Source organism: Pteropus vampyrus, unplaced genomic scaffold (assembly GCF_000151845.1).
Source record: "Pteropus vampyrus isolate Shadow unplaced genomic scaffold, Pvam_2.0 Scaffold142, whole genome shotgun sequence".
NCBI classification, from domain to species: domain Eukaryota; kingdom Metazoa; phylum Chordata; class Mammalia; order Chiroptera; family Pteropodidae; genus Pteropus; species Pteropus vampyrus.
In genome coordinates, this window is record NW_011888923.1 from 228,952 (window position 1) to 248,353 (window position 19,402).

The following is a 19,402-nucleotide window of genomic DNA, read 5'->3' on the forward strand; positions in this document are numbered from 1 at the left end:
AGAGGCCAGGGTTAGAGAATAAGTCTCAGCCTAGACCCATGGTTTCATTTCCAGACACCCCTATAAAGAAAAAAAAAAACTAGTTATATGTTGTTTGGAATAATTGATATCGATGGTAATAGCCTCACTTATTTTTCTGGCCCATTTCAGGCTTGCTGATTTTAAGATTAAAAATATATATATTGCCCTGCAGCAGCCATTTGCCCAATCTGGTAAATATGCATTTTCATATGGGTAATTTTGAAAATGTACATTATGCACCTAATGGATCGCATCAGCTTTGCTCAGTTCTTTCAGAACTGCTGGCTTTCTGATTTAAAAAAGAGCTCCTTTCTTTTTTAAAAAGATGTCTTTAGGCTTATGCTGGTCATGGGGGATTTTCAGGTTGAGGATCATTGATCCAGCTGACTGAAACCAGCTTAGACAATTCATGCACTCATAAATTGCATGAAAATTCTTGCAAATCATTTTGACAAGAGATTACTGGGCATGTACTGAGATGTTAACATTGCTCTTAACTTATGGTCTCATCTTTTCTTTTCCAAATAAACCACTTTATTTTTGTGCTAACTATACACATCTATATGAAATTATTTTCTTAAATAGCTGCTTAATTAATGAGACAACAGGGAAATACTTCGTATGAGTATTTGGCCTTATTTAACATTGTTTTACTCTTAAACAATGTTAAGAGGAAATCATTAAGAGTAATAGTAGATTTTGGTGTGTGTGAGACTTAAATTGCAAGTTGTTTCTTAGAATGTGTTCTCTTTTAGTAGGATCACCCTAATTTTTATGGGTTATAAAGAAAAGTTTGACTTGACCATAATTTTTCATGCTTTTATTTTTAAAATGAATTAGAAAAGTCAGATCAAAACTATATTTTTTTTCTCGTTCCTATGGCAAGTTTGACATGGTGTGAAAATTTTCAATTTCTATTACCTCTAATCTCAGCCATTCTGTTTACTAGTTTTATTGTCACTTAATTTTGAAGTGAGCTCATCTGACTTTATCATGTATCAGTTTCAAAATACCGATAGATATCACTTGATACAGTAACCTGTTTTACCTGTTTTACAGATTACCTGCCTTGTGCATTGGAGTCTCATGTACCCATTTATAGCTTTAGATCAATTCGAGTTGCCATGGTAACTTTGTAAACAAAATGAGATGACTTTTATATAAGTAAGGTATTAATAAATATAGTAATTCCATATGTCAGGTTTGAGAACCTGCTCTCTCAGTCTGCCCTGTCCTTCATGGAAGTGGCGCGCAAGTCAGGGGTGCGAGGGAGCTTCCAGAGAGACTGCAGAGCAGCGTTCAGGCAAAGGGATGCCAGTGGTCATCCTCGACATACCATGATGCTCCTTTCCTCCCTCCTCTGACAGAGTTACATCCGGGTGTATTAATGGATAATCATTTTCCTGAATATAACTTTGCAGTGAGAAATGAAAGAACACAGAGTCTCTCTTTTTTTTCTGGAAAGCTTTTTGATATACTACAAGTTAATAGTTCCTTTACGTCTCGGAGTAGGAGATTTATAATAATAATGATTCTGTTGATTATGAAAAGTATACATAAAGCTTTTCTTCATGTAAAAAGAACAAAGTTGCGCTGAGTCCTCACAGTCTAAGCATCTGTCATTTACTTCAGTTTTGTCTGGTTTCACCAACATGAGTGCTAGCCATCAGTCCTTTGTGGGTGCAGAGAATTAAGAAGTGAGTACGTTTCTCTGAGCCCAGAAGCTCCAAAGATACTAATATGGACAGCGCAGACCATCTGACTGCCAAATAACTGAAGAAACTGGGAAGGTAACCTGTCAGCTTTATGTAAAAGAAAGGAGGTGTTGCCATTTCTTTACAGAGGAGCCATGAGAGTTTACTGCTGCTGCTGGTAACTCAGAAGGTCGCAGATGCTGGCAGGATGAAAGGAGCGAAGGTGTGGGCGCAGGTCGGGGAGTCGGTGTTTCTTTTGGAGAATGCAGCCTAGGGAGGATGACGTGTGCGACCAGCCCATTGAACGCAGCAATTTCTTTTTTTTTTTTGTCATGTGCACTTTAAAAAGGTGGAAGTCGTTAGTTAGGAAGTGACCCGTTAATTTTGAAGACAGCGAATAGTAACTAGGTATGACAGTGTGACAGTGTTGTGTATGAGATGAGATAGAAAATACTGCTTTCTGTATAGGAGGTGACAGGAAGAAGAGGGCATGAAGACTGTGATTTGTGTTTAGGTTGAGTGGGGTGAGTAAATAATTCACATGTAGAGAATTGAAATACCGGTAGTTGGGTACAATAGAGATTGGAGTACAGAAATTAATAACCTTGGGTTGTCCCCAAATTGTGCAAGTTGGAGCTACAATTTTTATTTAGGAATAGGTTTTTTTCTGTTTTGACTTGAATGCCAAATGAGGGGTAGGAAAACAGATAGCTACCACAGTGGAAAGAGTTGTCTTGTTTGTTTCTTAAGAAGATTAGCATGTTAAATGATGTTGCCTGAATGTCGAACGGAGTTATTTAGCATCTTGGACTCTGGAACAAGATACAAAACTTAGTCAACAGTTCATTCTTGAGCTGCTGTTGTACATGGATAAAGGGATTGAACCTCTGTTGTTGAGTCTGTATCTGAGTAGAGAAATCATTTGAGAAATTCCGAGTGACTAAATGATTGGATTTCGGATTATTTATTTTTGTGGAACAACTACAAAAATTCTGATATCTTTCAGAAAGTTTTGGGGAAGGAAGTGCCCTTTGGTGAGTGAGGGCTTCCTTCGTGATTTCCCTCGTAGTGGGTCTGCTAGTGCGTGTGGCGGGGCTGCACTGTCCACTGGATGATGGCTCCAGAACTCTGTTCCTTTGCTTTTTCTTGGCTCTTAATATGTAGGAAATGAGGCCATAGAGGAATCCACCTGCGTTGTCAAGCATCTGAGTTAGAACTAAGACATAGTCATTATGAAGGGTCATGAGGAAAGATAAAACAAATGACATTTTCGATGTGGGCATTATGGTCGCTGTCTAGAAAATTTGATTGACTGCAGATGCCTTTGCTTTTTAGCAAATAATAAATGACTTTCGGACATGGTTCCATAGTGTAGCGGTTAGCATGTCTGCTTTATACACAGAAGGTCCTGGGTTCGCGCCCCAGTGGAGCCATGGTCCATGGTCTACGGCCATGCCACCCTGAACAAGCTCCATCCTGTCTGATCTTGTCCATGCCACCCTGAACAAGCCCGATCCTGTCTGGAAGCTAAGCAGGGTCGGGTCTGGTTAGTACTTGGATGGGAGACCACCTAGGAAGACCAGGTGCTGTAGGCATAAATAATAATAATAAATAAAAAAATAATAAATGACTTTCCTAAACTTTAAAATGATCTTGGGTTATAATGTGAAGAGGTTTTACATCCCTTTAGAGCCAGTGCTTCTCTTAAAATCATTGCTTTTTAAAAAAAGTGTATCTTAACCTGCCATTTTAAAAAGCAACCCTTTAGACTCCAGCTGTCGAAAGCATCAAACACAGTCACTCGACCGCTGCCATGTGCAGCGTGATTGAAGGAAGAGTCAGTCCTTCTTCCCTGAGCAAGGTGTAGTTTGGTTACTTCACCCCATCTCTGATGGGCTGCCTTGGTTTTCTTTACAATTAGAAAATACAATGTGGTTAGGTTAAAATTTAATAGCAAGTTACTACAAGAGATTAGATTAGTTTTCTTTCTCGTTCTTGGTTTAGGTGAAAGGGTCATTGTACTAGCATGTTCATGTTAGTCTTGTTTACCTTTCACTTATTTTTCCTCACAAAATAGTTGTTGAAAATAAAATAGCATTTGGCAAAGTCATTTAATCTTTGTGAAAACACAGGAACATCTGTCAGAATAAGATATTCAAGATTTCGTCTTGGTGGGTAATTTTGAGCAAGTAATTCCATTTGTGGAAGTACCTGCATCTGAATGTGGATACTCCCCTTCCTCAGGGACCCTGAAAACTAATTTGAGGCTTTATCAGGTTCTTTAAATTATCAGAAAAGTGCTCAAAAGAATCCAAGGGCTGTTTTCCTTTAGCTTAAAGTTATTTGTAGTTTAACATCACCTTTGAGAGAAACATTTTCTGTAAATGTATGTGTTTTGTCATTTATTTATTTATGCAGTGGCTTTAACGGGCCCTGTCTTTGTTCCCTTGAAAGTAAATGCCATTGTTTTAAAATTTCTTTTTCTTTTAAAGACTGTGTGTATATCGAGAGTCGGAGGCCAAACACACCGTATTTCATCTGTAGCATTCAAGACTTCAAACTGGTAAGCATCTTTTAACGTGCTGTTGCTTCTGCTCTGGACCTTCTCTTTTCCCAGTTCCACTGGCTGTCTCCCTTGACTGCTTCTCCACCGCACTGGCTGATCGCCATGTTATCGTCTGATGCTAGCTGCCTGGTGGTGATGGCACCCACGCGAGGCAGGCAGTCACCAGTTTTAGCTTTTCAGTTTTGTCACACTTTGTGTTACAAAGCTCATGCTGTACACAGTGTTTATGAAGTTTTCGTTTTCATTCCTTTAGTAGCTGTTCTGACAACAATATTTGAGATTCCCTTGAGTTTCTGAAGTAGTTTGTTTCTTCTTAGCCATTGTGAAGAGCCTGAAGAAAAGTACATTTGGCGTTTGATGAGTTGAAAAACAAAGAATGTAAACGGGTCAGAGACTAGTTTTCAGTGGTGACTGTAATTTACTTGGATATTTTAGAATGGGGTGTATCTTGAACCTTTTTAGGGTCTCCCAGTGGTGGAGGTTGGGGAAGGAAGTCTGGCTCAGGGATGGTATAGCTACCATACTTTCTCACTGAAAACTTTCCCTAAGTCCATAAGTGTTGATTGCGCCCACTATGATCTCTTGGTTTCAGATGAGTGGTTCCCACAATTGGGGCTTTGGATCCTTGGATATTTGTAGAGACTTTGCAGAGGTCTGCAAATAAACATTCTCCATTTTAAATAGATAAATATACCTCACACATGTCTGTACAACTACTTTTCAAATGTATTAATATGCTCCTTTGGTTTAAAAAAATTTACTTACCGATAATACGCAGTTAAGAATCACTGTTTATTACATATTTTCCTCAAACAATTAATAAATGAAATATTATTGGAGTGCTGTTATTTGGGTATCTTTTGAAACATTTAAATTTTAAAGAGGGATCCTTGTACTTGAAGATTGTGAACCACTGGCTGCACATAGTAGAGACATCTTAATTCTTTAGCTCTGTAGAGATATTTACCTCAGTACCTATGAAGCCCTTATTTTCCAAACTTTTGATGATATTTGTGTTCTGACACACTGAATGTGATATTTCAGTCTAAAGGAAAGTAATATAATCTAAAGAGATCTTTAACTCTGCATCTTCTTTGTTTCTTTTTATTATTTTAATGGCCCCAAATATCTAATTAGTATATTTGGATTTAACTAGTTAAAATTGCATGTCATCTATTTTTCTGTGTTAAAAATTATTGCATAAGTAATAACTGGCTTACTGTTTTAAAAGAAATTCAAGTTTCCCATTTACTTCCAAGATTTATTCTTGGTGTAAACTGCTTTTAACTTCCCTGGTTGTTTTGCAAGATGGCCTTGCAGTTTAATTTCATAAATCAAATGCTTTTTATTCAGATTTTATGTCAACATGAAGTCTTAACCACTTTTAGAGGTCTTTGCTGTTTATTATATGCTTCCTTCCAAGATTTTTTTTTACAGATGCTGCGTTGACATCTGAAAAAATGGGCAGCGGCCTTGTTTCCTGAAGAGTTTTCTTTTGCTTGTGGCTGCTGCTTCTGCTCTTTCCCTGGTTACTTTGTGTGTGATTTTTACCAACGGTGGGAAAGATACAGCTGTGAAATAAAATTGCAAAGATTATTCTTTTACCTATTAGAATCTAAGCCCCTTTTGTACAATTTTTGCACGTTAGCTGGTGCCTTCATGTTTGAACAGCGTTGCTTATGAAATGCTGATTACAATGTGATAGCTGCTGTTCGGGGCACAGGTTCCTGCTGTGTTACAGTAATTGCTCAGGGTATTAACAGCAGTAAAAAGCTGAAGCTTCTGTTGTCTGTATTGGGCTAGTACAACGCATTAAAGTAGTCTGCAAAAAACAACGTGGGAAGTAGGGTGCGATGTGTTTAGATACCTTTTTGTGACTCACGCCCTGCTATGTCTTATGTTTTTGTTTGGATTCAGCACATGCTCGTAGTTGTATAAGAATAACAGAGATGATGAAATATTTGCTTCTGGAAGAAATGTTGTTATTGTCTGGATACTCATTTTCTTTCCTTGGTTCTCAATACTACTTATGAAAAGATAACCTAATAGATGAGAATAATAATAGTTTTTTTTTCCTTCAGCTTACTCAAGCTATAAAGGGAAAAGATGAACAGAAGGATATTTGCTTTTTTACTCTGCAAGATTTTAAAAAGAAGAAATTGGAGTTGGTTTTGCCCACAGGAAATACCATGCATGGCAAGTGGAGCAATGGAAAGCAAAAATCCAATAGCACTGAAATGTTGTTGTTTAATTATGTATTTTATCTTTTACCATGGTGAGTTTGTGGGTATAAGGTATATTTTGGGACTGTAAAAAGAACTGGGTGAATGCCCTTTATGATCTGTGTTAAGTAAGCGTACAGTGTTAAAACACATCAGAGACTAAGGAACTGAGAACTGGGCATAAGGAGACAACTCTGACCAGTCCCTAGCACAATGCCAGTTTATTGAACTGAGGATCCTCGCTAACATTTTATTAAGTAGTTTGGTATGAGATAACGTTTCATGAACTAGTTTAGATTTAGTGTGGGGACCTGGTTGGCTTCAAGGCTGTGCGTCTATGTCCTATAGAATCCGAGCCCATGATATGGAACATAGCCGCCTCTATGACCAGGTTTATACCTGTCGTTCTGGCAAACTGTTTAACGGTGTCCCTTTTCATTCTCAGAGATGTCCCTGTTTGGGTGATAGGTCATATGGTCACCTTGTCTTTGGGAATGAGATCCATGGCTTCGCTTTCTTAGAGTTTAACTCTCAGAACAGAGAACACCTCTCTATCCTACATCATAGGCCTGTTTGAAGCCCACACTTTCGCAAGGGCAGGGGAGAGCTGTGATGGTGCAAAGCAGTTGAGTTCCTGAGAGAACTGAGGTTTTTGGAAGTGGCATTTTCCAAGGAAGAGAATTACGTGTTCTTTTAGGGAGCCTTCATTCTCTTAAGAAGCGTTCATTAGGTTGGGTTTATTTATAGACTGAGAGACCTGGGTTTGTTTGACTACAATGACAAAAGTATCCATGGAACAAATTATCAAAAGCAGAGGCTCAAGAGAACAGTAGAGGTAAGGTTGAATTATGGATAGTGTATTCTTAGAAGCAGGAAGAAAGAGGGATCATCAATTAAATAAGGCAGCTTTGCACCTTAGGCTTCTGAACTGAATAATAAAGCAGTTGGCAAAGTCTTTAGCTCTTTGAAAGAATAGTAATGTGGGATTGCAATCTGTGATCTTCGTGGCTGCCTTGAAAAGACTGACTGAGAGACTGAAGTAGTTAGCAGAGCGGGCAAAGCTGACAGAATGAATCAAGAATTGCCTCAGTGCAGAGAGCGTTGGGGCAGGCATTAACAGGTCATAGGCAAGCTGACGTGATAGGGCAGGAAGCCAGGGGAAGCAGAGGATCCGGACGACTGTGTGGGGAGCAGGAGATAGGCCAAAGCGGAGTGAGAGTGCCCTCCTCCTGGAGCTCTCGCGATGCTTCCTCCTGTTGGGTTCTTTGGTTATTCTTGTTGTTTCCTCTCAGTAAAGGCCTCTTCTCAGGCCAGCTAGAGCCAATCTCCAGTAATTGTAACTGAAAAAACCTAATATAACATCTTTGGCCCTTTCTTCTGCTGTACTCCCATAGCATTTCTAGATCACCGTGTGATTTAAGTTTGCTTTGAGAATTTTATTTCTGAATGAGTTCAGTATCACCAAGGAGCATTGTATCGCAGAGTGCAATTAAAAATGTTTTGAGTTGTAATCAATGCCTTTGGCAGGCATTTATTGAGAGCCTACTTTGTGCTCTTTGTTGAGCTCAGCACCATAACAGAGACTGAAGAATATAAGATACAGCTTTGTCCTTCAGTGATCGTAGGTTCTAAGGACAGACACTGTGGCATTATTGGATATCAGCCCTCTTTGGAGAACTGGATTGTTGTAGAGGAAGCCGTTCACTTTCTGTCCCAAAGGAAAAATTTCTTTCTTGCTTTTACTAAACAACAAAACTTAATTTTTATAGAAATCCAGGTCTTAAGCATAATAGTTAATTTGCTGTCTAGAAATAATCATGGATTCTGAGAATGGTTAATAAGATGATGGATCATTGAGTTACTAATTTTCAGTCAGTGTAGCGCCAGGGAGTACCTTGTCTGGCTCTAGCAGTAGTAGTTCATACCAAGTTCTTCATTCACAGACGAGCGATGGGAGCTATTCCTTTAATTTTCTACATGGAAATTCTGTGTGGATTCCTAATGAATTTCGATCGTTCATACAATAGAAACAAGTATGATTTGGTTTTCCTAGAGTTATATAATTATCCATTCTTCACCTGTTTATGAAATGAATTTTCATGTAGGATATGTAATTATTATGCATGTTGTTTTGAGTGAGTACCTATTGATGTATTTTGGTCCTTATTTGGAATGTTGTTAAAATGATACCTGGTCTAGAGATTCCATAGAGTTGGGGAGATGTCATTAGGGATGTTGTGGTATTTTCAGCTGACCGTTTAGAGCTCCGCATGGATGAGCGGGCGGTTGTGCCATCTCAGTCCCTCACAGCACAGGTGCTAAGTGCTGACCAAATGCAGAATAGCTGAGGATTCTGTGAGTCACTTTGGAGAAGGCACGTCTCCATTGCTGCTGTGAACGTGGGGGCCAAATTATTCAAGGTTAGGACCGTATCCCTGTTTGTTTCATTGCCAAATGTGAGCAGCTGGGGGAGGAACATTTGGAATTTTTCCCTAGGTATCCATAACTCTGTCCCAAAAGCTGATCACCACAGTGCAACAAAAGTTGGGCTGCAGAGAAATTAGCTTCAGCGCAGGTTCCGTTTGCCATTGAAATCGCCTTCTCTCCACCAAGTTTAGGTTCTCAGAAGTGGATTAAAAGCAAGAAGCTGCTTTTCCATCTTTAAAATGAAAACTTATTGAGGATAAGGAATTATATCTTCTTATTTTTTGTTAGAGACTTTTACATAGATAATGCTGGGAGATGTGGGAGACTGATTAACATGCACTCTTTGTGCATATATGCATGTGCACACACAATGAGTTAATTGTCATTTATGCATTGTGCACCACAATTAACACTAGGCACAGAATGTGCGTGGGCATTCAGGAAATGGGCATTTATTTTAATATTAGATAAATCTTGTATTAAAACTGTTTTGAGGATGAGGTAGGGAATCCACTTTAATTTGAGCATAGCTAATTCAGAATGCGAGATGCTTTTCCAGGACTGAGATGAGAGGTGGTAGAATGCATGAGTTGAGAGACCGACATCAGTTTGTTTCATCAGTTGCTACCTTTTATGACTTTCGGCAAGACACTGAACCCTCCTAATGTCGCTTTCTTTACCTGTGAAGTTGGGATATAAAGCACTAGCTGTACACGTAGGTTGTTTTTAGATTAAAAGATCAAGTCTACAAAGTGGATAGCAACAGTGCCTGGGCTATGGAATGACAGCGATCATGACACTGGTGTTTAGTTGGTGCTCAAGGTTTAAGCTTTGTGAGGGCAGGCACCACACCTGTTTTATTCATTGATGTATACTGTGCACTTAGCACATTGCCTGGCCCATACAAGGTCCACAATAAATATTTGTTGAATATTGAATGAAGTAACATTTCAGTGGGAAAAATTTCACTGGATAAAGTTAAAAAAACCTTTTGTAGTAGTTTGATACAATGCATACATTAATTACAAATTAATCTTCTGTTCGTTAAACAAGCCAAAGAGATCTGCTGCTTGGTCTTTAGTTAAGCTTGCAACTGCGTAGTATTTTGGTTAGCCTACAGTATGTAGTATTTTATATACTTAAATTCTAAAACTCTGTTCTTAAAATAAAACTCAGTTTCATATTTTGTTCAGGAAGTTTACCTGAAGATAGCCAAAGTCAGATCTTTTTTAGGCATTATTATAATGTGTTTTGAATTTTGTATACTACTGACTTTTGGCAAAGATAAAAGAGGACTTAGTCTATATGTTAACATCCCAGAGAAAGCCAGCTGATATGAAAAATGCCTTACAGTATGATGATTTGTTTCTGTATGAAACAGTGGTGGTTTTTCTCTTTATTTTCATAGTCTTTCAAGTTAGGCCTGCAGAATTGAGTATTTCTTGCTATAGTTCCTTTTTCTCTTTACTCTCTTGGTATGTTCCCTGCAAAAAGGTCATTACCACCCAGTTAGAGCTTTGTGACACGAGTATAGTGTTGGATTAATGAAAGGAAAACCCTGAAGTTTGTTATCAAGCGTTTTCAGTTTGTAAAGTGAAGAATTAAGCATTACTTAAAGAGGTAATGGGATATAGAGCTGAGACAGTTCTTCAAAAGGGATTGTGTTCCCTTCTGTGAATTTAGTTGTTCTCACCTGTCAGGAATGAGTGCATCATTGCTACAGTACGCTTCTTAGACAGTGATTTCTGAGCCAAGAACAGATGTATGTTACTGATTTGGTTGCTAGAGTATTTTTCTGGAGGCCTCACCTTCCCCCTCCCTTCTTTATTTAAAATAAAGCCTATGGTTGCTTAGTTGCTGTCTGTAAGCATTGTAATAAACTACAGTGGGGGATTGGGCTTACGCCATGCTGTGTTTGGAGTAAGCCACCAAGAATAAATGCAGTAATAAATGCAGTAAGTCTTCACAACATCATTCATAGGTTCTGCGAATTTAAGAGAAGTGACATATAATGAACCAATTTTACCACAATAGTATTCATAGAAACAAGAGTCAAATTCCTAAGGCATCTTAACAGTCTCATAACGACATGATGATGAATAAGACAATGTTACTTGAAAACCTGCTGTATATGTTCAAGGGCTAAATGTTCTTTTCACATGCAGATTTGAAGTTTATAATTTTATTTAATTCTTTAAGAGCAAGAGTAAGATGAAATCAGTTAGCTTTGAGTTTGTTGGATATTGTTTGATATGATTGATGTTGGATATCTGCTGCACATTCACCCCTTAATTATGGAGTAAAAGTTATTTTGAATCACCACAACCATTTTGTATGACATGAATATCAACTTATACATGGAGGGGGTGGTATTCACATAAGTGAAAATCAAAATGAGACTTCAGAAATAAATAATCTCAGAGGATCTTATCGGCCCCATTTATTCAGCTTCTCAACGGTCTGTTTTCACTTGTGACTGACAGTCATATTAGACCATGTGGGATTTAAAGTTTTAATGGTTCACAATTACTCTGAAGTTGGGTAATTAATTTTGTCCTAATTGATTTAGACTTTAGGACTCTTAAGGAAAAGTTTTACTTAATTATATTTATTTCCACAAAATATTTTTCTAAAATGTTACTTACTAAACCTGTTCTCTATATGTGAATTTTTTTCAATGCAGAAGACTCTATGTATTCTAATTTCTTTCTTTTTTTTTTTTTTTGATAAAAAGGAGCTTAAGAAAGTTAGAGACAATTTGATATTTGCAGAAGGCTGCTATGCAAGAATATTGGTTAAGTCTTATAATTCAAACTTTGTTTCTTAGAACTGGAAATTTGTAATTTGTATGTGTATGTGGATGTTTGTGTTAAGAATCAGCTCAGAATAGTCCAAGAAAAATTCATTAGAAGAACTGAAAGAAAATTAGATAAACTGAGATAGTGTCACTGTTTTCTGATTCATAAATAAGAACAGTGATATGCTTTAAAATGATGCCTTTTTTAATGCTTAAAATGTTTTAATAATTACTTGAACTCTCGCATATTTAAAATAATGCTAAGGTGCTTAGAAATGCTTTACTAGGTGTCTTTTGTTTAAAACCCTTGATTTGAATAAATAAGGATTTGAGTGGTCTGATTATTTGAATTCCTAGTGCAGGAGATTAATCAGAAATTCATTTTTATTTGATGCTTATGGTAAAAAACATTGAGTATGCTGTACATTCTAGTGTACAATTGAACCTTTGATTTTGGAATTTGCAGTGTTGTATGGGGAGGAGGGAGGTATGTGGTAGAGAAAGTTATGGCTACTAACACTCGATTTGATCATATGCCATCACTGAGGTGTAGCGGAGGTCCGAGCCTGTGCAGAAAGCATAGAGCTCAGCATGTGCTCTAGAGGGTGATCTGAGGGGAAAGAAAAGAAAAAGAAAACCATGATAAAGGTGTTCCCAATATTAGTTTATTTTCTTAGGATTTGTCTTTTTTGTTTGTTTTAAAAGAGACATACAAAAATCAGTAGTTAATGGAGCATATTAAATCTTGGATTACAAGAAATTAGTGATTCTTTGCTTCTCTAAAGGAATTATATGTAACAGGGCTCCCTGAAAATGATTTAATATTAAAAAGTTTGCTCATCTGTAATTTTTAAACAACTTGAAGAACAGATTCTTATATGAGCATTTGGATTTTGTGGTAGTTTTATTTCATTTAAAACCTCATGAAATTGAATTGGTTAGTTTTTTTGGGAAACATGTACTCTAGAATATTTGAAGGGAAACATTCAACCTATTATCTGAGGTATCTTTTTTGATACTTGTAAGGACTGTGCTGGCTTTCAGAAGTTGCTCTCTCATCTTCTGCTGGTTTTAAATTTTCTCAGTTTCTTTAAAAAAAGTGATCCATACCAAACTGATTTTGCTCCTAAAAGAAGTAATTTCTTTCTTAAACTTTATGCTCTGTGCCTGTTCGTTATACTTACCTTTTGTGAGAAAATTAAAACTCATTTGAATGGCATTGTGAGAAAATTAAAACTCATTTGAATGGTATCTTTTTTTCCTCTGGTATTAATTCCTTTGTCTTTTACCTTGTCTTTACCTTTACAGAATTAAACTAGGACTTTGAGAAGATGGTAGGATCTTTCTTTGACACCCCTAATGCCTTGAATATTTCCTTATTAAGTATGTGTCTTACAACTCTAGCCTCACTCATTAGAAACTCTTCTGAAAGCTCAGTTTGTCCACTTGTGGTTCATTTTACAGTTGTGTTTATCTGACACTACTGAAATTTTGTTTTTAATAAGCAAAAGCATGCCACTGTCACTGTGCTTTGGCACCGTGTCATCTTAACTTGGTTATTTTGAGGGGCACACACCATACTGCTTTATGACAAGATCCAGATTAAAGTATAAAGCCAGAAGGGTCGTATGTTTGTTCATGCCGAGCTAAGGAAACAACTTTGAGTAGTGCAGAAGGTTTAACTTCAGTGGTGGAGCAGATCATTCCTCTGATATTTCAGAGGCCATCTGCTAAAGGATCTGTGCAGACACTTGCTTGTGTGCTGAGTGCCCCCAGTAACCAGGGTGTGAGGGGACAATGGGCACGTTAACTTAAAACTCTTTTCTTTTTTAGGTCCACAACTCCCAGGCCTGTTGCAGATCTCCAACTCCTGCTTTGTGTGACCCCCCAGCATGCTCTCTGCCGGTGGCGTCACAGCCACCACAGCATCTTTCTGAAGCCGGGAGAGGGCCTGTAGGGGTAAGGAGAATCCCGTTTTTAAAAGCTGTCAATATTTTATATCCCATAGGGTATAAAATAGGAATATTACCTCCCTCCCCAGAGCCCCTTTAAAAATGTGCTGTATTGTATGTGTTTTTAAAGGAGTAACAAGTACATGCACAGAGGAAGCAAAATACGGGACTTGCCTTACCCCTCTAGGACAGTTCCAGAAGTTAGTGGGGTTTGGTGGTATAGGGTATTTTGGCACCAGCAGAGAGCATGCTGGGCTGCTGCAAGGAGCAGGAGCTGGCAATCAGCAGCGAGTATGGATGTTGGCAACTGAAATGGGGAAAAAAGGGGGTAAGTTTGAGACCAAGTATGGAATGCGCATATCCCCAGGACCATTGGGCGTCACGGCCCATGAATATAAACTATTTTGGGTGCTGTCCTCTCAGGTGATGTAGAGTATTGTTTAGAAGTAGCTGGGCTTTTCTGCAATGCCAGATATAGAATAAAACACTTTGAAAGCCGTGGATTGGGGTATAGATTTAGTGCTCTCAGCTGTACCCTGGTGATTCCTCTGTTACCTGTGGTAATGTGGGATGCGTGTGAGACACAGCAAGATGAAATGTCTTTAGTGCGGTATCCCTTAGAACACAGGACCTGCTGTTAGTGATTCATGAGGGCTGTTTTGTCATATATCTCGCCCTTTCTAAAAGCAGTCTTCCTTTTCCTTCTTTTGTGAGGATTTAATGGTAAAGTTTTCTGAAAGACAGGTGTTTATTATTCTGATCAACTGCTGTTAATCACTAAAGAAGTTTAAGACCTGTCTTCCTCTCGTATGTAATCTGACTGTGGGGCTCACACTCATACTCAGCTAGGAACTAACACAAAATAGCCATCACAGATGCGGATGCACACTATAAGGTACTGGCAACATATTATGAATTGTTCACTTGCAGTGTAGACTGTAATAATCTTGAGATAAAAAAAAGAGTGCTCCAGATGGGCTATAGCACTTGGAAAGTTTTGTGCAGGTAGGTAGGTTTTGAGGAGCTGGGTATGTTTTTGATACATCAGTAACATGCGGACAGGCAGAGCGGAGGACCGACCCCTCCAGGTGTACATGTCAGCCTGTTCCTATAAGCAGCATAAGCAGTGAGCCTGGTGAAGCTGACAGTTGTGAGAAGATGACCGCAGGACGTCCATGAAGAGCACAGGTTAGTGAGTCTTGGGAGGCAGAGATGGGGTATAAAATGGAGCCAGATCGTGAAGGATCTTAAAGGTTAGAAAAGGCATGATTTTCTGTGATAGGCAGAAGAGAGCCTTTGTAGGCTTTTTTATTCCCTGCAAATCACTACTTAAGCTTCACTGGAAAGTATGGAGTGGGGAAAGACCGTGAAAGTTCCAATTGGGTGGCTAAGGCTGTCGTCCATGTATAAAACGGAGCGGACCAAGACAATAGATACGGGATATTAATTATTGTAACAAAATCAGGAATTATCGTCAAACAATTTCATGTAAGTTATCAAGAATTAGACCGGAAAAAAAAAGTTCATGTTATGAAAGCCCTAGAATTCACAGCGGAAGATAAAACCCAATGTAGCAGATAAAAGTCTAATTTTAATCCCTGGAGAGAGAGATTGACATTTTAAGGGACAAATTAGCAGAGTCCCAACTTGACTTCCTATCTCAAAAGCTTCAGCCTTAGATACATCGTTTCCTTATGTATCTAAGAAATGGTTTTTGTCTTTCAGGCTGATATTTTTTTACTTTGTTCTCTAATCAGTATGGATATTATTGCTAGACTGTTTCATTTACCACAATATTCACTAACCAGGATTTGCTGAATAGATTTAAAAATTTCCCCACGATAACATCGATTTTTAGTAAGCTTTTTCTGTCAGCATTCGCGATGACCAGTATTTAATTTTTTAGCAGGAAAAGTATTGTGCTCACTGAGGATTTAATTTTAGTATATGTGCTGCCGAAGCGAGCACTCACTGAGGATTTAAATAAGTTTATGATTGGTTATGTACTGAGATACCATCATATGGAGGTTTGAGAAGATTCTGTAATAAGCTGATAAATTTCCTTTCAGTCAACATGATGCTGCATAAAGCTAACTGTATTGATTGTTCTTTAACAACGCTTCATGCTGCCAAAGTCATTTGAGCTGGGTTTGAATAGGATCCAGTTGGCAAAGCTTCCCCCCATGTGTGGAGCTCTCATAAATTCTGCAGGCACACAGATCTAATACAGTGTAATGAGAGAGCTGCTGGGAGAAAAAATTGATTACAGGGTTGCAGACAATATCATTAACGTTTCTTGCCATGATACACCAGATGTCTTCCCTAATAGAGTATTTTTGTTAATTTAGTTTTTATAGGATAGCATTGATAGCATCATAATTTAGCTTTCTTTGCATATTCAGGTATATGTGATCTCTGTTTCTACAGTAATGATGGCATTAACTTATAAGATTTAATTTTATAAATTTTTAGCTTATTCGTTCATTTTTGAACTGTTCGTGTTATGAAGGCAGCATTTTTCCTTGTTACTGAGAATCTGTTAGCTTGGATGTTTTCTCACAGACGTGCTGTTTATCGGTGGTTTGGGGGTAGTGAGGGAGTTGAGATGGCAAGGAAAACATCGCCCAGATAGTCCATGGACGACTCAGCGACGACCCCCCACCCACACCGATCCACTGTAAGGTGGTTTAAATGGCGCCACGGAGACACTGTGCAAAGCAGAAAAGGTGTAGCCGTTTAAAGAGACTTGAAATGCACATTGTTTCTACTGTCAGGGTTGCAGCTCTGGAGTTCTTACTGGCTACACCTAGCCTCTTCCTCACTCGGAGAGCTAGTTAGGGGATTTAGTTATTTAGCATTTTTATTTTTAGTCATGTCTTTTCGTGCATTTAAGACCTCTGCCAAGTGACCACCATGTATAAGACAGTACTGTAACAGTGGGTTGAGCTGCTTTATTTCAATCATTTTTTTTTTTTAACCATCGGTTTTGTTTTTGGTGCATTATCTTCTATAGAACATATTTTTTCTCTTGACATGTTTCTGTTTAACTCGGGACATGTTAATTAACCTTTGTAACCCTTGGTTTTCTCACTTAGAAAGAAAATGGGTATAATATTACCATCTACCTCAGACGGTTGTTGCAAAGATTAATGAAGTAATTCCTTAAATTGCTTAGCATGTTATTAAGCATAGAATAAGCATTCATTAAGCATTACCTGTTATCACATAGACTCCTGTTATGCAAACCTCAGGTTTTAGATAATTTATTAGTTTTCTAGACAATCTTACTCTGAGGTCCATGGGCCCCTAGGTGATCTCTGAGTTTAAGAGGGGCTGTGAACTTCCTGAAATTGCTTGCAAAGTATTATAGGTATGTGCAGTTTTCTGGAGAGAGTAGTGTTCAACCATGGATTAAAAATCAGTAGATTTTTAAATGTTGGAAAAAAAGTTAAAAATGAAGATTGAGAACTGGTGGGTCATTTAAAACCTCAAATCAGCTAGCTGTTTGTTAAGAGGTAAACTAACCTTGAGCATTTAACTTGTGCCCAGGCAACCTGCTGCTCTTTTGACCCATTGATTTCCACGGCAAGCTGTGATATTTATTTAATTTTGCAGATGAGAAAACGTGAAGTTTGCATTGGTATGAAAGCCTGCCTCTACGGAGTGGTGGGCCTGCCGTTTAGCACTGCCAGCGCACCCTGGTCTTCTGTAATCTTCGCTGGTTTCACGTGACTTCTGTAGCTCTCAGTGACCCTGCAGTGGTACCTGCCTCTGCCTGCACTCTGCTCCAGAATTCCTGAGCTTACATGCTACTCCTTCACTTGGTGGAGTAGAATGCTTCTGCCCCTGACATTTTTACAGGCTGGCCCTCACCCTGAGCGGGTGAACGCGGTGGTAACAGTACGGTGCGAGACCCCTTTTTAGTTTCAGTACATTTCGTTTTCCTGTTAGCACTTGTGGTGGTTATATCTTAAGTGCCCTTTTGTTTAAAAGATGCATGACCAACAGTTACTATGAATTTCTTTTTCATTCATATTAATAGCATCTACAGTTGACCTTGAACAAAGTGGGGGTTAGGGCCCCCCAGCAGTCGAAAATTTGTGTGTTACTTTTGACTCCTCTAAAACTTAAGTTTCTTTTGATATCTGTTGGGGATTGGTTCCAGGATCCCCTGCCGATACCAGAATCCAAGGACACTCAAGTCCCCTGTTTAAAATGGTGTAGACCAACGTATACAGTCAGCCCTCTTCATCTGAGGATCAAAATTAATACAGGTATTTATTGAAAAAAATCCAAGTATAAGTGGACCTGTGCGGTTCAAACATGTTGTTCAAGGGTTAACTATTTATACATTTGAAAAATAATTCCTATGGTTTGTTGTGTTTGTCAGTCTTGGGTGTGTTTGTTCCAGGCAAAATTTGGTGCTTGTAAGAAACTGGGTTTTGCCTTTTCCTTGGAATAAATCCACTCCCGTGATCTAGACAGACCTGTTCCATGAACACAGACCAGGAAGCTGGGGCCCAGTGGCTTTCCCCAGACCTCCTGGTTCACACGGGGCTGTGCAGGCCAGAAGCCAGGTCTCCGGGGGTGTCTCTGGTCAGTGCTCTTTCCACCGCTTCTAGCGACTTCCCTCCACCCATCACGCCCGTTCTTAAAGCCGCCCATGTGATATGCCGTTTACTTCTCTAAAAGCTAATAACTTTTTGCTTCGTATCTAGTTTAAGCTTTTGTGACTGTATGTCAAGAGAGTGCTAAAACAGTATTATTTTTCTTATGTAAGACATTTATCGTTTTTAAGTATCATTTCGAACACTGGTGCTTTTCATACTTTGTTCACTACCATTTAATAATGAAAAGCGAACATTTATTTGAAAATGCTATTTTGAAAGTAAAGCTTGTTATATTTTTTATCTATTTGTTGCTTATAAAGAACTCTAATCTGGTTGCTTGTTGAGCTGTGTAGGGGTTTTTGAGGATATCCTGCTTCTTCAGCATTTACCGTGGCCTCCCCAGTCGACGTTAAGTATGCCAGAAATGACTATTGCTTTTTACTTTTGATTGTAAGTAAAGATGTTAAAATGACTGAATTTTTAGAAAAATTGCCAATACAAATGCTTGAATTATTCCAACTACCCTAAGTGAATGGTGATTAATAGCTGTTGGATTTTAATGTAGCAAGTTTAAAAAATTCTTAAAACACCCACCCAACCAGTATCAGCTGTAAAGAGCATATGCCCTGCTTGCAGATGAATTCCTTTCCCTTGGAACAATTGTTTTTATGCCCTGCTTTCCCATAAGAGCTAATTGTTAGCCAGTTTGTTCCTAAGACTCTTTCCATCATACTTATCTCTTTTTTAACAAAAAGGGCATCAAACCACATTTTCAGAACATAGATTTGAATAACCTTTGATTAACCTTATGATTTTATAAAACTGCCTACTATTTAGGTATTCTTTTTGTTACCACAGGTCTGTGTGAAATGCATTGATTACTTCTAAGTTTTATTGAGCTTCCTTTTCTTTCCGGGATAGTGCATCACGCTTTATAACTTAGGCCTTTCAACCTTGCTTTTTTTGGGCTGCTTCATACTTTTTGAAAACTAAGCAAATATTGGAGTCCCAGGCTTTACAAGTTCTCCGGAATTAGTTTTACTAATACATGGTATAAATTGCCAAACTTGTGTCAGCACATAGAAGTAGAGCTTGCAGTTTTGTTTATGTTAA

The 19,402-nt window shown here is 38.3% G+C and overlaps 1 protein-coding gene and 1 non-coding gene across 4 annotated transcripts in view; both read left to right on the plus strand.

Moving 5' to 3' along the window:
- The window catches only part of RERE (arginine-glutamic acid dipeptide repeats), a 366,623-nt gene that overhangs the window by 154,045 nt on the left and 193,176 nt on the right, over positions 1-19,402 (plus strand). For 2 of the 3 annotated variants that reach the window (XM_011368442.2, XM_011368443.2), the window contains exons 3-4: positions 4,208-4,278; positions 13,561-13,686. In XM_011368442.2, the coding sequence (XP_011366744.1) occupies positions 4,208-4,278; positions 13,561-13,686 (197 nt within the window). The remainder of the gene's footprint in view (positions 1-4,207; positions 4,279-13,560; positions 13,687-19,402) is intronic. The other variant, XM_011368444.2, reaches the window with a different exon arrangement.
- Positions 3,076-3,148, plus strand: TRNAI-UAU. The gene has a single exon. It is a non-coding gene; the product is annotated as a tRNA-Ile (tRNA).